Genomic DNA, 17,472 nt, shown 5'->3' on the forward strand with positions numbered 1-17,472 from the left:
TAAAAAAAAAATTACAAATATTTAAAAATAGCAGACGATAAACATAACTACTCCGGAGAGAAGTTTAGCGTAAGTCAAATGTTAATGTTAAAGAAGATTAGTATATCATTGAGACTAATAATAACTAAAAGAGTATAAAAACCACCTACATGAAAGAAATGAAGAACAATCAGTCTAGCCAAACAACAGGTGCATTAAGATCAATTAAATTCAGTGCACTTTCACGATGGGTTGTATAAGAATTATAAGACTCGTCTTCGTGTAAGATATTAAGCGTTATTTGATTGAGATTGGAATTTACTTTATAACCTTGAAGCCACAAAGTCGAATTTTTTTAATTGCTGTACTTGGGGGTAAGATCTCTTACCCTTTACTTCCAAGTTTCAAAGTGACTGATATATAGGACCAAGGCTGGACGTAAGAAGTACGAAGATTAAAGAAGATGAGCTAGTGTGTATTGGACACGTTAATATCTCTGACCATATTTATCATCTCTATTTTCATTTCAACTTTTCAAGAAGGCAAAAGAAATTTATTTGGGACTCATTGGAGATAAAGTACAATTCCAAAACATGGGTCATATAAACTTCATTTAAAATACAAAGATCATGCTACAAAGGTATTAACTTTATTAAGTAGAACATCAAATTATTGACTACTAATATCAAATACATTAAACACCATAATATGACATCTCATATAACACCATTTAGAACAACATCAATGAGGATGACAATTTAGATAATGGTGAAACTATGTACTAATTCTCCTCAATAGTCAATATGACATATTTGGTGTCTATTTATGCTTCAATAATATTTTCAATTAATTACATTAACATTTTCTTAATCTTTTTATGATAGTCAAAATGGGGATGTTCTTTGTTGCTAATATGTGTAGTAGCCGGGTTTTGCTTTGCTCCATTTGTGCAATGTATTGCCAAAGATATCGAAGAACGCTATATCGACCTGAGTTCGAGTCACTTGCATTGACATAAAGCCTTGGCCATCATAATACAACTTCAACTCCTCCGGATTCCATTCCTTTTCATCACCCCTCCATGACTTCGAGCCACCCCCACTAGTCAAAAACTCAATTTCACTGCATATTGACCAATAGCATAATAAGTACTTCATTAAATTTCTCTTGTAAATTTTAATTCGTCGTATATGGTCCATATGGACAATGTGGTTGATGTAAAACAAAATTTGAACTCAAACCCGACCCAACAAGCTCAATAGCCCATTTTCGATCTAAATATTCACACCTCAAAAACTGAATCGGATATTCTAAATTTCGAATCGGATTGACTGGTTTTATATATTTTAACTCATTCATTGTCATCGTTACTGTATTAGGTTAAATCAATATCAAATTGTGGGACATAATATTGTATTGGGGGCCCACTATCTTCATAACAGATCAATTAGCATTTGATGCAAGAGAGAAGCCCAATAGTTGTCAAAATTATGGCCCTACATTTCATCATTATGTTTATATATATACCAACATGAAACAACGACGTAAAACAAAAGCACTAAGATAGGAAATTACCTGTCTGGGCTACTAATGTGCTCCAAGCAATGGTCATGCCCATTGATGTAAAGATCAACGTTGTTTTCCTGTGAATTCATTAAATTTTTAATTAGTGTGCTAAACTCTTACCCCACGAAAAAAAAGGTACGGTGAGATAGACGAGTAATAAGTTTAAGTTACTATAAGCTAAAGTGACATATGGAGTATTCATTTCACGGGTACAATTATAATTACCTAATTTATAGGTACTCGATTCACAACCTAATATGGTTAATTAGGTTAAAATGTACCGATTACACGTATTTATTTGCTTTATTTGAATTGTATAGGAATTTATAACAGTAGAGTAGTAGACATTTTTACCTCTAGTATTGGGAGAAGCTGAGCCACAAGCTCTTCGGTGTTACCATGATGTCCAGCACTCAATACTGGATGATGACCAATTACAAACTTCCACTTGGCACTCGACTTCTTCAATGCCTCGTCCACATCCTGTAACATTAGTAACAAACTAACAATGTAACATTACACATAATTCTATTAGTTATAGAGTTTCTTATACATAAGCAATAAATTGTTTTTTTGGTGTTTAGAGAAACACAAGGGCGGGGTTGAGAATTGATCCCAAAATCTCTGGGAATTGATAGAAAAGTTCTAACCACTTAAGTTATTCCTTACTCTCATAAGCAATACTTCGTATATTATAATATTATAGAGTTAAGTATAGAGTATATGATTTGTGTCAAAATTTCTCATTATTAATTTAGTTATTTGGGAGGATAAGGAAATTTAATTGCTTAAGGATGAGCTAGACTCGAACCCTTAATGATAACTAGACTATCACGAAGATCTCAAGCCCTTAACTTTAAGATCATTATGTAATGATTAAGGGTATGTAGTATCTCTAATTTGATTTAATTGTTACGTTACTAGTTTTTAGAATAAACTAGGTTAGGTCCCGTGCCATGCACGGTAATTTTCAATAACTTTTTATCAAATTAACATTATATTAAATTTTCGACTTTCATATGTTATTTATTCATATCAATTGAATGCTTAAGAACCAAAAAATAAAATAAAATAAATGCTAGGAAAAAATCATACTAAGAATAATCAACATGTGTATTTATGACAATTTAGGGCCTATTCTCTTTAGATTATTTTCAGTTCAGTTCAGTTCCAATAAGTTCAATTCAGTTCAGTTCTTAATTTCCTTCTCTCATAAAATATTCATTTCAGTTCAGCTCCAATAAGTTCATAGTTAATTATAGATTAGTAATTTGATTAAAATTTTAATCATAAATTATTCAAAGAAATAATAAAAATATCATTTGTTAATTTGATAATCGTATTTTATTATTAAAATTTGTAGCTTTTAATATATAATTTTAAAAAATAAATTCAAGAAAAAAAAATATATAAACTTGTTGTAATAAACGTAGTACATATTATGTCTTTCCAAAAAAAAAAAAAAAAAAAAAAAAAAAAAAAAAAAAAAACTCTATGTGTCACAAATTATTTTAAGAATATATTTTTTTTCTCAAGTTTACAATTGTTATATATTTTTTTTAAGGATACATCAAATCTTCTATTATACTTTATAAGTAATTATTATTATATATAAAGATTTGTTTCTTAAATTTTTTTCAAAAAAACAAAAAAAAAAAACTAAGGATATACTAGGAGATGATACATGTTATTATTGGTGTGTCTTTTAGTATATAGTTATTGATTGATTATTGATACCTGCAAAAGATTAGAAAGATATCGTTTTCGTGGCAATACACCTCTCCAATCATATGTATGTTTGTCTTCTACAAAGTATTTGTCTTGAAATGGAGTTGTATCCACAAAAAAGAAGTCCACAGTCTCTGCTCAACCAAAAACAACAAATTTAAGATAATGAATTTCTTAATTTAAGTTTCATAGTAAATTACATAAACAAAAAACTCATAGAATTAATAAATTCACCTGTTTTGACAACATAAGATCTTAAGGAAAACCATCTGCTGTCTCTTTTTCTAAGAATTGGGCTTAAATGTGCTAGAACATCTCCTCTGTAGTCATGGTTTCCAAGCACTACAATACCATCAACAATAAATATTTAGCATATGACATTTTATGTTAAACATATAATCCTATAAAAATTGTTAAGGGTTGTTTAGCCTAAAGAAAATACAATAATAGTCGATTTTATTCTATTTTTTCGTACTTTAAACTTATAGTTGGTGATAACTGATACTCGTAAGATACATTAGATCCTACCTCTGAGAGGGATAGTAATTGTACGAGTTTAATTAAAAAAAAAAAAATGTACCATTGTACCAACGCTTTTGTAAGCTAGGGGCAGTATAAATGTTTGAAAATGATTCTTCAAAATTAGGATCATGAACACCAGTCAGTCCATCGTCGTAGAAATTGTCTCCTGTTGATATGATGAAATCCACATCCAATTTCTCCCCAACTATGCCCATCTGTCAACAATAATAATTAATTTAATTGGTTTTTTCAATACTCCATAATAATATTATACGTCATTAAATTGGAGCATTTAGTTCAACTTTTAAAATAATACGAAGTAGATCATATGGAGTATGTTAAAGAATTATCTCAATCAAAAGGTTAAGCTAATGATTGAGACTTAAAAATATATTTTATAATATAATGATTGAGGCCCAAGAATATGTTTTATACTCTATCAGAGTATTTTTTTAAGAATTGGGTTACAAATCTTACAATATCGTGTAATAATGTTTGTTTAGGTTACTTACTAGTTACTACTTCTAATTTTTACTTGTATGCAATAAAAATTATCAGTGGTCAAATTTTAATTTTTTTCTTTTTTTTTTTTTTTTTTTTTTTTTTTTTTTTTTTGTGTATGTATGTGTGATTACTTTAAAGTAAGTGGTGTAAACAATTAGAGACGAAAAGAGTATTCCAAAGTATAATTGGAGGATGATCTATGAGAGACGAATACAACAAACAAAAGTTGATATCACAAAGATATAATGGGAGTACGTGAGCATAAGCGTGGAAACCAATTTGAAAACGTGAAAAACCAAGTCTGAATCCACGAGAGCTAGTAACCAAATAACACACACATGAAACATGAAATAAGGCAAGTTCAAAAACAACTTCAACTTACTTTTTTTGGCAGGTATTACTACAAATACAACTTTGACAACTGTAATAGTATATTGGCATGATTAGCTATTAATAACCCTTTGTTTTCTCTCTCTTAAATAAGATGTGTGTTGGACATAAGAGGATGATTCTAGGTTCTAATTTCAGATTTTAAAACTGTTTAATCAATTAGTTAGTTGATTAAGTAATGTCATTATCCTAAACTATGATCCGAATATGCTATGTGATGTGGACAATAAGTTAAGTTATGATTTTGAATTGTCCCTTACGCTTAAGCAATAGATAGCATCAAGGAATCTCATCCAATTATCCTCTATATTATTCCATTTTTCATCACTATTATGTTGGCAAACTCTAATTTATTTTAATAAACTAGAAATAAATAAATAAATAAATAAATGTACATATTACAACAACGTAAAAAAAGGGAAGATTCCTTAAAGGCTTATATTTAAACAAAAATTCACTTAACTCACCTTTTTAGAAATAAAATACTAAATCTATATGGCATATTATTTCCAACTTGTAAACCAAGGTTGCACATCTTCACTTTCTCTTACTTTATCACGATTACATGAATTATTACTGTATTTCGTATAGATTAAAAAATTTAAAGCTTTTAATGAATTTTTATTAGTAATGAGTTTATATACGTATCTAATTGGAATGTTAAACTACATTTAAGTAATGTAGAGTAACTTATTATGACATACATAGTTTTCAAAAAAAAAAAAAAAAAAAAAAAAAAAAAAAAAAAATATTATGACATACATACAAAGTACTTGTTTTAGATTAACTAAAGTAACACTCCATTTTATGAAGATTAAAATTGAAGATCAAGCTATTAATTTAAACTTAATTTGTCTACAAAATCCTTCTAATTTCTAGTTTGTACTTGTTGAACCCATGAGAAAACCCACATGTGAGTGAAAGTGTTGTCCCGCATTGAAAGAATATAAAAGTGAAGATATATATTGAGATGTGTATCCCACGTTGAAGAAATGAGAAAGTCGTGTTCACTTTATAAGGCTAAGGGGCTACTCCCCTCATTGTCAAATGGTTTTGAGGTGGAACCTCCTTGGTCGTATAAAGTGGACAGTTTGTGATGGGTGTGGCCCAGCCTCGTTTATCAGTACTACAAATTGAAACTAAAAAAAAATATAAATAAAAAATTGAAGTAATTAAAGAGTTAATTACCTGATTAGCAACAAGAGTTTGATTATAAGCACCTTTCCTTCCCCAATCACCAACAACCAACAAGCTAAGAGATCCATCTTGTTTGGTAGCATGTTTAAACTTGGGAAGCTTAGCATTAATTACTTGACCATTAAACACCATTAATATACTAAGTATAATTAGTATTGTGTTCATGAATTTGTAAGTGGCCATGGCTGGAAATGAAGCTAGTTTCTCTCTCTAAGAGGATAGGAGAGAGAAAAAAGCAGAAAAGTTAGGACAAAGAAGGGACCTTGATTCCTTCAGCTGGTTGGTTGAGATTAAAGGGCCATGTCTTTCCTTTTATAGTGAGGTTTTTGCATGTTTGTTTTTGTTTTTGTTTTTTTTTTGCATTCTTCATGTGTTGTAAAATCCCAATTTTATTTAATTAGGAAAGTTATTATTAATATTATTATTATTATTATTTGTGTGTGACTGATTATCCTGAACAATGTCTCGATTTCTTACTTTTCATATTTTTATATTTATCGAGGAAACATGGCATTACATATATATATATATATATATATATATATATATATATATATATATATATATATATATATATACACACACACACATAAGTATATTCTTTCAAAAAAAAAAAAAAAGAAATATATAATTGCTTGATATTTAAAATAAAAACCCTTAAAAGCATGTAAATGAAACATGACTTATATATTAACATAATACTTTATCTGTTCCACAAATATTGCAATATGGGAAGAGGACACGGATTTTAAAAAGAGTAGAGGGATAGAGAAGAATAAAGATAGGGACTTATGTGATAATTATATTAATCCATGTGAGATACATTTGTTGTTTGAGAAAAATGCATGTATGAGAGAGTGAGAGATCAAGTGGTTAAAGTTCCCCTCCCGTATCCAGGTAAACTTGGGATCGATTCTCATCACTTGCTCTCGTGACTCTAATCTCAACACCAAAAATACAAAAGAAAAGACAAGAAAATGCATGTATGGCTTCAATAGTTATTTACAAACTAATATTGCTAATTTTTTTTCTGAAAAAATATTGTTAGAATCTTAATGATCATGTTGAGCATTATGGGGAAAAAAAAAAAAAAATCAAGTTTTTATTTTTTATTTTTAATATATGATAGTAGTAAAAAAAGTCTCCGAGATTAGAAGTCTTGAAACAACAATTAACTAGTTGGATGTAACTATGAAAGAGTTACTTAATAAGGTGATTAGACGGATTACGTATGAATAATGTAGTGATGCGGATCTCATCATCAGATAATAAGACTAGAAATAATTTTGCAAAATTATTTTTGGTTTGCATTTATTTGGCATATAATTTCAAACGTCAAGCAAAAGCTAACTTGTTCTCTAGTTACTTGTATTTGACTCTCTTTCTCTGTATGGTTTCCTCTCTTCTAAATAAAGCTACTTAATTTATTTGTTGAAATTTTTATTTGTTTAGTTGTTCATGCTTATTATCATTTGAAAGGCTTAATAAGTTAATATGATCGAACGCAAGACAGTATATGAAAAAAAGTTACCTTTAGATGCACCTTTTCTTTTAAATTTAAAAGTATCTTTTTTTTTTGACAAAAAATTTAAAAGTATATTTGATACAACAAACTCTAATGAATTGTTGTACACCATATCATATAAATATTGAAAATAAATCTTACTTTAATTACATATATTGTCTAAACTTATTTTTAAATTACAATAATCGAATCTATTTATATACGTGTCACAATATGTTTCATATATGACTAAGATGCTAGAGGGAAAAAATCTTCTGTCCCACTTTTCATGTCCCACTTGTATTTTACTCATTTTGATTGGTTGTCATAATATTTTTTTTGTCTATAAAATTTTGAAAAGTGGATACTTTAATTATGACAACCAACCAAAGTGGGATAGAGTATTTAAGCCGGACTCATAGAGAGGAAGAGCATCCACGCATAACGCATGTATAACTTTGTTATCGAGTTTAGTTGAATATAGGAAGATTTTAATTTAATTTAATTAAATAAAATAATTATATTAATAATTAATCTTTTTATGTTAATAATGTGTATCCATAAGACCATAAGCACACGTCAAAGAAAAATCTCTTCAAAAATAGCAAACGAAGAGGAAGAGGAAGAGGAAGCATCCTACCATCACTAAATAAATTGTAAAATAGAAAGATATGATAATATTATTGTAAAAAACATAGCAAAAATAGTTGACTGGCTTCCTAAAAAAAATAAAAAAATAAAAAAATAAAATAGTAGATTGGCAATGCGTTGTCGACATATAATTGTAAGAAGCACATGGAGTTAGAAAGATACAAGTATGTTAGTATAGTTGGCTAGTTAAGTTGCCCATGTGAAATTATATTATTTGTTCCATTAATCATATGAACTCTTTTGAATGTTTTATACTTATAAAATCTTGTGAATATACTAATAATGGTAACTCATTCATCATCTTATTAGATTTGGATAAAATTGGTACACAAAGAGAATGCAATAATACTATATAATATTGTAATTTTGCTTGTTATTTTGACGTTTTTGAGTTATTGAGTATGGAGGATTTTTGGATATTTCTTATAAAGACGGTCATCATTCAACTGGTTTATCCAGAGATCCAGCAATCTTCTCATTTGTCAAGTAACGTGTAATAAGAGCATAAACGATTTGCTCATTTGTGTGATTGAGCAAAAGCCACAATTCACAAATGAGCAAATTTGAAAGAATATCGAGCTGTCTTATTTCGAGTAGGTTTTTGAGTAACCGAGTACAGAGAAGTTTAGCAAGGTCTCATAGCAAAGATTGCTCAAGGAACAGGGAATAAAAATAACTATTGAAATGGATGGTCACATTGAAACAAAACAGTGAGCAACAATTTTTGTTTTATTTATCTGAACCATTGCAGTCTCATCGTGAATCATCGACGTACCTACAATTTTGAAACTGCAAAATTTTATAGCAATTCTAACATGAATCTATACTGCCTAAGTTATATGCCACTATTCTATATTTCAAGGTTTCCCAACTTTGATTTAATAATGGAAACATCACCTGTACTATTATTCCTCGTGTCATCACTTGATTCTTCCTTCTGAGTGGAGCTTGTCGTTCTTCTAGGTGGGGCTGCAGAACACACTGGCACAACTGATCTGATTTGAACAGCAGGTGCAGTAAACTGTGATCGAAAATCCCCAGTTTGCATTCTTCCAAATCTAGGTCTCACAGATGAACCCACACCACTTTGCATTCGTGGAGCAGTAATCGGAGTTCTAACATTCCTGCGGGTAGGTCCCACTGGAACACCTTGTGAGGCTGTTGGCAAAGGCTTTCCTGTATATCCAGGGTGGTTTGAGGTTGCAGCGTGTCTAAATCTAATGTTAGGCGGCCTTGATGATTCAAACGTGGGTGGTTTGTTTTCTGGGACATCCACTGAAGCTGAGCTGATATTATTAGCTTGCGATAAACCGTCCTGTTTGGCTTCCTTTTGAAGCTTTTCATTCAACACATCAGCACTATTACTGTTGAAAACAGGAGCTTTTGAGGGCTCTGGTGGACTATGCTTAGAAGAATTTTCTGGTTTTTCCTCTTGTATCTCTTGAATAGCCACCATTGACCTAGCTTTCGTAGGATCTTGCACTATGTGGTTCGAGAAGTAGAAGGGTGACCTGACTGTACACATTGAGATTCCAGGGGAGAGAGGAATGGGTTGTTGTTCCCCAGTCAAGCAGTACGGATGATGACTTGGCTGCAACAAAGAATGCATCCATGGGACAACTTGGCTGGGTGGAGGAACTGGTTGGATAGGAATCGGAAGTGCCATAAGACGGCGCTGTTGCTCTGCTGCCTGTTCTTGCAGCCACATATGATGACTTGCCATATCAGGAGGGAGATTTGAAGATGTCCAGTTCTGAAAACGAATGCCAAAAGTTGGAGCTGATGGAAACGGATTTCTGAAGGAAGTAGATGCAGGTAACCTATGATGCCCTCTTTGCTGAATATTTTGAGAAGAATTACTTGGCTCTGCTGGGTTAAGGCTAGCAAGAAATCGAGCAACAACTACTTGTTCCTGCTCTTCATGACCTCCGGAAATAGTGGTAGAAGAAGTTGAGCCACATTGAGACACTGCATAAACAAATATCAATATACGTAAGATAAAGGTCGTGCAGACTAAAGATCATGGATCCACAATATGTTTTGTAAAATAAATGCATATCCAATTATTCAAATTTTTTCACACTTTCAAAGATCTATATAAGAATAAAACATAATAAAGGTGTAAGGATTGCCACCTTTTCCAAACAATAGAACGCCCGTCTAACTTTCCTTCAAAGTTCGAACTAAGGACAAAATTATAGGGTCTCAATTCCCCAAAAATATAATGAAACACCAGTGAATTCATGGTTGTGGACTTAGTTGTAATGCAGCAGATGATTATTACTGCAGGTTTAATTGTGGATGATAACTTGTTGATTAGCTATACTTCAAGTCAGAATATGACCCACTTTTGGACTGAAACAGTTATGTATTTATTTCTTAACTTGTTCTTCGATCACACTTTTTGCTGTTGAGGCTTCTCTTTACCTTACCAATGAATGACTCACAGAGTTACAATAAAAGAAAACTAGTGATGAATGCCTTCTCTTTACTTTACCAATGAATGACTATCACGATAAAAGAAAACTAGTAATGAAATTCTAGTAGTTTCAACTATGAGAAATAGGATATATCATTAAGCAAAAATATAGGGAAGAAGAATGTACTAAAGGTAGCTTGTGGACACATTTAACTTGCAGATCAAAGCATTTCTAGTCTACACCAATGCATTCCAGTCCCACAATAAAGTTTGAGGTCATTCCTCTCAGGTTGCCTAGTATCTTCTCTAACTCACATTTCTAGCTATAGACAGGGACAGTGAGAATCACATCGGTGTAAATCACATTAATCCATACACTGAATCACAGATACACATGCCTCAACAATTACTCCCAATTCTGGATACCTTAACATAGTCACAAACTCACAATTACTCCCCGTTCTTTACCTGTGCAGCTGTGCTTGGTAGAGATTCGTTACATTGGAATACAATGCACAGTTCCTAGAATATGTGCTATCCACCTAGCATGAAGCTGTTTACCCTGTTTAATACACCTTGTGCTTGTTGCATATTTCCTGTTTGTGGACACTTGGGCATGACTTAGTTTAACTTTAATTTTTTCACTAGTGTGAAAATGGAGTTGCTTTGCACATTTTTTTTTGTTTTGTTTTAGAAAATATAAAATCAGAAAAGCCTCTTTGTAGGATACTGAAAATTCAGTAGAATCTTTCATTAGCATGGGAGTCAGTAAAATCTTGATCTTATAATTGAGGTCATGAGTTCATTCAACATACATCTCTTTTAATAATAGCCTAGATGGATTCAGGAAATTCAATATACATGATACATCTCCTTAAATAGTTACCTAGAAGTTATCAAAATCAATTTCTGCTGTGAAAATCTCTTTCAAACGACCCTCTCATTTATGCATTTAGGCATCTTCAAAGTCACATTTCATGCACTAAGAGACGAGTGTGCCACATGTTCCTATCCTTAACAATGACAACATGGCAGAAAAAACTTAATAACAATGCTCTCAAAACAGAAAAGATTCCCTATAACAAACAAAATGCATTTCTTGTCCTCTTTTATATGGTGGCAAGCTGTGTTAACTAGGGTACAAAGATCAGAAATGTGTATGGATCAAAGGTCATAAGCCATTATTCTTGCAGCATTTTGTCTATAAATTTGAACTTTAATGCTTCCAACTTCTTTACCCTATCTCAGGGCACTAGTGGAGGAGATATGTATGTTGATTAAAGTGCGGATGGTAGCATAATTGCTAGTGATTCACATCTCAGCAAAAGTTATGAAAGAAAAGCATAGTTAGATGACTTAAACCATTAGAAATTTATGTAATGAGTGATTGAGTAATGACCAAATGAAAGGAGTTCAGAACAGGAAGGAATTCATACACACTTTGTTTCAAGGCAGACCAAGCAGCAATAGCTGCGTTTTTCTGAGCTTGTTTCTTGGTTTTAGCTGGCTCTCCTATGAAAGTCATTCCTGCCAACTCTACTGTGCACGAGAAAACAGGAACATGTCCTGGCCCCGAACGAATAGTGGTGTAGGCAGGGAGGTTTAGGCCGGCTCTATGAGCTGTTTCTTGAAGCAAATTCTTGTAAACTCCAGTTTCATCCTGCATTACAGAATAATGTGTCTTCAAGTCTACAACATATTTGCACAAATCACTGAGTGCAACTCAAAATAACTGTAAGCAGGAGCCATGATAATGTGCAGACAAGCAAGACCTTTAGAAAAAATTGCAGCTGACATGGTGCCCAAGGAATATGACATGCCATAGACTCTACCTTAAGATTTTACATTAATTTATATTAAAGCCTGTTCTTCAATGCTTAAAATCAGATGAAGTGCTGTCACAAAAGTTATAATAAAAGAAAATTATCCAGCGGCGAGCTACAAGGGAGACAATTTCTTAGAGCATCAGTATGTGTCATATTGCTCCAGGGTAACCAGCATTATTAGAGAAAATTATCTAGCAACAAACTACAAGAAAGATAATCTTATAAAAAAATACATATCTTACACGGGAGATTCTATTTCACAAGAATATTGATGTCAAGAATATATCACCGACGCAATATTTGGAGAAGAATAAATGAACAGATGAAAGGAGTCAAAGATCAAAGGGATCAGTTCTTTTTATAAACTGTTGAAGTCAATCAAGGTAAAAAGCTATAAATCATGGGTACTTACCAAAACTTTAGCGGCAAGTGTTTTTGATGGACCTCTATCTGCCAATGTGTTTAAAGCTACTTCTGCAGCTGCATGCTCAGCCTGCCTCAGAGTAGAGAAGAAGGCTGGGCTATCAAATATCTCTCCGTTGAAGTTAACAGAAGCCTTGAAACGTGGGGCGTGATCTGGTCCTTCACGGATACAGGCATAAGATGGAAGGTTGAAACAGCTACGCTGAGCTAACTCTTGCAATTGATTCTTATACATAACTAGATCTGGAGCTGTGGAAATACAAATGATCTCTATTCAATGAGCATGATGTCACACATTACAGGCATAAAAATCTCATATGGGCTATACTGATAGCTGAATTAAAGCAGAACAAAAATGGGGAAGGACTCAAAGGAGGTAATTGAAGGCCCATGACAGTAGCTCCAGACAACCAACTAAGAACTAAGCTAGACCAAAACAGGAATAGATGTAAACCTATGCCGTTTCCCCAATAATAATGGTCAACAAAACTTGGGGGCGAGGGAAATTAATACAGAATTTCATTTAAGAGAAACAAAATTCTTTATGATTTCCTCTGCATAATGTAATGGCATTTTCCCTATCAGAGAATCATTGACCAATCCTTATGATAGGAAACTCTCATCAGATTACATGATATAGATTTGATGATCTTTTCTCCCTCAATTTTTTCCCCCCTTAATGCAAGTTTATCTGTATCCCTCTCATGAGGTTGACAACTATAAGAGTTAACCAAACATCATTTCCTCATATAGAAGCCCCACTCACACACACACACACCTAATACAAAGCCATGAACAAACACCCCTGAGATAGATTTCATGTAAACATCTGGGAGTTTTTTCAACCAATAGCAATTTCTCCTAAAATTCTAATGAAACAGCAGCAGCTTATACTTTCTCCAATAGGATACTCCATAAACCCTACAAGTACCTGTCTTCTTTGTTCACTTTCTTTGACCAGCCATAGGAGGGTTACATTCAGTATCCAACCTCGCGAATTCCATGTACAATCGAACTCAGGACGAGCCACTAATATGGCATCAAGAATCATCAATCACCAGCGTTTCATTTGCACATTTCATTTCAGATATCCCAATAACACAAACAATAATCACCACCGCCCAAATTAATAACACAAACAGCTCCAGCCTCCAGCAAACAGCATAAGCAGTACATTCCATATGCAGCTCTCCATTTCTATCCCTTATTTCAATCTCATCATATTAGTATATCCAAGAAATCACATATACTTACAAAAATTAATCAAACAAGTAAAATCAGCAACATTTTAAAACCAAATTAAGACAATCAACTTACATAATATAAACACAGTACTTGAATGCTTCATAATCATAGACTAAAACCCACAAAAATAACCATCATTTAAACTCCTAATCAAACCAAACACATTACTAATCACCCATACTGTTCATATTAAGAAAAAAGACCAAACATTTATCAGATCAATCAATACAGAAATCAACAAAGAACTTTAAAACAAACCCAGAAACCAAATTAGCAAAAGAGAAGAAGGGTTACCTTCAAATTATTAAAATTCCTGAGAAGTAAGACTGAATTGGATTATAAAAAAGCCGGCAATATTAAGCTAAATAGAATAAAGAGGAGATTAACCCAGAAAACTAATAAAATTTCAGCTAGAGGTTGTTGAAAGTGTACGTCATTCTATTTGTAAGCCCATCACTCGTTCACTCTCACATTTTTCACTTTCGTATCAAATTTCACAAAGCAGCATACACTCACTCTTACTTTTGGAACTTGTGATAGCAACCTCTATTTTATTTTATTTTATTTATTTATTTTTTTTAAATAAAAATGATTCATAAATATGTCATATGACATTTACAAAGAGATTTGGATATAACAAATACATAATTATTAAATCAAATACAAACGTTTTGTAAGCAAAGCTACGATCGTTGTTGCAAATCGTATATTTTTCATACCCTCTTTCATATCGTTGAGATTTGCAGCCTTTTTCGGCGAGGGGGTCTATCGATCTGTTGTAACTGTGCGTAAATTTTCCGTCTGATTTGTTAGATTGTTGTTGAAATATTAACCTCTTTTTGAATCCCGTACAAAATTTTACCCATAAACCAATTCTATAGCAATCTATGAAATAAAAAGGCAAATCCTCCCTCAAAAGAGAGAAGAAAAACTCGGTCTTTCGAAGGAGCCAAATCCTCCTAATGAAGAAGAAAAACCCTGTCTTTCGAGGGAGAAATATTCCTCCTAGAAGAGGAAGAGTTATTATAAATCTAAAACAAGAGAAAAAGCACACAAAAACAACAATCGGGGCTTTCCACTGGTAAAAACCGATGGAAACCCCTTCAAAATTCAACAATGGGGGCTAGGGTTTAGAGAGACGAGAGGAGAGAGAGGCTAGGGTTTTTAACACTTACTCTACTGTTACTAGAAACAATACTCTTTGGGGCTTTTCTTTTATTTGCCCATTCTATTTTTCGAGGTCTTTCTCTTTTTTTTTCTCCCTTGAATTTCTACTCGCATTGTGCAAATTAGATTATACACTGGGGTGCACGGAACGAGGGAATTTATCATGCACATTTTCTAAAACAAAAAAAAAAAAAAAAAAAGGCAGTTATTTTTTTAGATTTAAATTCTAGGAAGAAAGAAAATGTAATTTTAAAGTAGGTAAGTATTTATTTATTTATTTATTTTTTGACAAGAAGAAATAAAAGGGTTAAAGTAGGTAAGTATAATACAGTAGAAAATAAATCTTTTATAAATTAATACGAAGTAGCAAATTATGAATTTCGAAACAATTGTGGAGGCGATTAGGTCGTTCCAATGGATCTAATAACAGAGTTTATAAAGAGATGAAATTGACAACAGAGAAAAGTATTTTTCCATTTATTTCTAATTTTGTATACTACGTATATTTTTCTTCTAATTTCGTGTTATAATTAGGTTAAGATGTTCATTTGATTATGATGAATGTTTTATACATTTATTTATCATAATCTGCATCATTTTTCTTTTTTAATTTTGAAATGAAATTGAACATATTCTTTGAGTTTAAATTTACTTTGTGTACCTTAGGCTCTGTATAGCTTGACATAAAATATTGTCTAAGTAAATTTTATTTGTTTGTTTTCTAAAAAGTTATAGTGAAATTGAAAAAAGGGATAAAAATGTGAGAATGAATGAGATGAACGTTAAAAGGAGGTAAGGAGGAGAGAGGAAATTTTAGTTTTCCTTGTTTTGTAAAGGGAAATGTTAATGTTATTGAGAATGTCATTTCAACCATTAGAAAAATCATTTTCCTTCCTTTCACAACAAACGAAACTATGGAAAATGATGAGAAAATATTTTACATAGTACATCAAACCACAACCTTAAGTTTGTCCTAATTTCTTTTTTTGTCTGTCCCTTAAAGTTTGTCTCATACTACTTTTAGTTATAAGGGACTACAACTTTACGCTCACAAGAGTCACAATTATTACGTTTAACTTTACCACTTTTAACCCTCGTCAATCCCTTTCAAATTTCAACTAAATATTAAAAAAAAATATACCCTTGTCAGGCCAGAGCAAACAAAGGGCAAAGAGCCAAAGAAGGATCAATGTTTAAGGTAATGGGGTCAAGTGACTCCACTTATTTTGTAAAAATAATTTTTATTACAAATATTTGAAAGATCAAGATATAATAAAGTTGTTTAACTTTATTAAATAAAAAAAAAGTTATTTAACATAAATTTATTTAATATGAGAAAAATGATATAAAGTTATGACCAATCTATTAATACCAATAATTATATGTGTATGTCTTGCAGGTAAAACCTTCAACTGCTTGTCTAACAAACCCAACTTCACCCCCTCAAATTACTAGATACAACAATATATTTTAAATAAATCAAAACCAACAAGAAAAATAGATGTCCAAACTAATACCTAAATCACAATTAACAAGGGTATCCTCCTAAATTTACGACAAGTATAAACAACCAAAGCAAAATCCATTCTCATTTATGGAAATAAGAGCATAAACATTAGTTAGCTTTGAGAATGATAGTCAGTGAGTGAGGGAGGCAGTGAGGTTGATTGAGTCAACCATTAGACTCGAGTGCCGGCAAATATGACGAAGAAGTTGTGTTGGTGAGAGTGGGTGAAGCGTCCGTGAGGTTGATTGAGAGATTCAGACTAGGCCCGGCTTTGGACCGGTTTTTAAACAAATCGTTGACTCATATATATTTTTTTTTAAAAAAAAATCATACTTTACTTATTCATCTTCTTCCCCGTAAAAACCTCCATTTCCAAACTAAAACCCATAAAATTTTCCTACCCAAAACTCAATCTTTGACTTTTGCTTTTTAATTTCCAAAACAAAATTAAATTCACTCACTAATTATCTATCCTAAACGGCTAATTTGCCTAATTATCTCCAATTCACTTAATTCTTTCTCTATTTTTAGGTAAATTTGAAGAATCAATTTATACTCTATCAATATCAATTATTATGAGGATTCAATTGATATTAACGGCTAGATTTTTATTTATTTATACCAATTTCAAGATCAAGCAATACCCACAAAAAATTACAATCTTCAGTTTTTACTTTTTTAATTTTAACTCAATTCAGAATGTGGAAAAAACGTTACTGGAAGCACTCAAAATTCTGGCGAATTGTTCTTGTTCGATGGATCTAGAATAGTAGAGTGCAAAGGTTGATTTTTTTATTTTTGAAATATAAATTGCTGTTTTTTGTTTGTTGTTTTATTGAATTAT

General features: G+C 31.7%; 2 protein-coding genes across 4 annotated transcripts; both read right to left on the minus strand.

The window, feature by feature from the left end:
• Nucleotides 1-518: 518 nt before the first annotated feature.
• LOC145574564 (purple acid phosphatase 3-like) lies at nt 519-6,120 on the minus strand. The gene is made up of 7 exons (XM_081632389.1): nt 5,878-6,120; nt 3,854-4,010; nt 3,508-3,615; nt 3,283-3,407; nt 1,900-2,028; nt 1,555-1,622; nt 519-1,101 (listed from the first exon to the last, which is right to left on the minus strand). The coding sequence occupies exons 1-7, from the start codon at nt 6,067-6,069 to the stop codon at nt 888-890; spliced, it is 993 nt and encodes a 330-aa protein (XP_081488515.1). The 5' UTR covers nt 6,070-6,120; the 3' UTR covers nt 519-887.
• Nucleotides 6,121-8,759: 2,639 nt separating this feature from the next.
• Nucleotides 8,760-14,390, minus strand: LOC145574563 (double-stranded RNA-binding protein 2-like). Of its 3 annotated transcripts, none has more exons than XM_081632386.1 (5): nt 14,249-14,390; nt 13,641-13,906; nt 12,699-12,958; nt 11,901-12,120; nt 8,760-10,009 (listed from the first exon to the last, which is right to left on the minus strand). In XM_081632386.1, the coding sequence occupies exons 3-5, from the start codon at nt 12,942-12,944 to the stop codon at nt 8,892-8,894; spliced, it is 1,584 nt and encodes a 527-aa protein (XP_081488512.1). In that variant the 5' UTR covers nt 12,945-12,958; nt 13,641-13,906; nt 14,249-14,390; the 3' UTR covers nt 8,760-8,891. The 3 variants fall into 3 exon arrangements, with proteins under 3 accessions (XP_081488512.1, XP_081488511.1, XP_081488513.1); XM_081632385.1 differs by having other exon boundaries at nt 13,641-13,912; XM_081632387.1 differs by lacking the exon at nt 13,641-13,906 and having other exon boundaries at nt 14,249-14,378.
• Nucleotides 14,391-17,472: the final 3,082 nt, after the last annotated feature.

This window comes from Chenopodium album, chromosome 13 (genome assembly GCF_948465745.1).
Source record: "Chenopodium album chromosome 13, dcCheAlbu1.1, whole genome shotgun sequence".
In the NCBI taxonomy this organism is placed as follows: Eukaryota; Viridiplantae; Streptophyta; class Magnoliopsida; order Caryophyllales; family Amaranthaceae; genus Chenopodium; species Chenopodium album.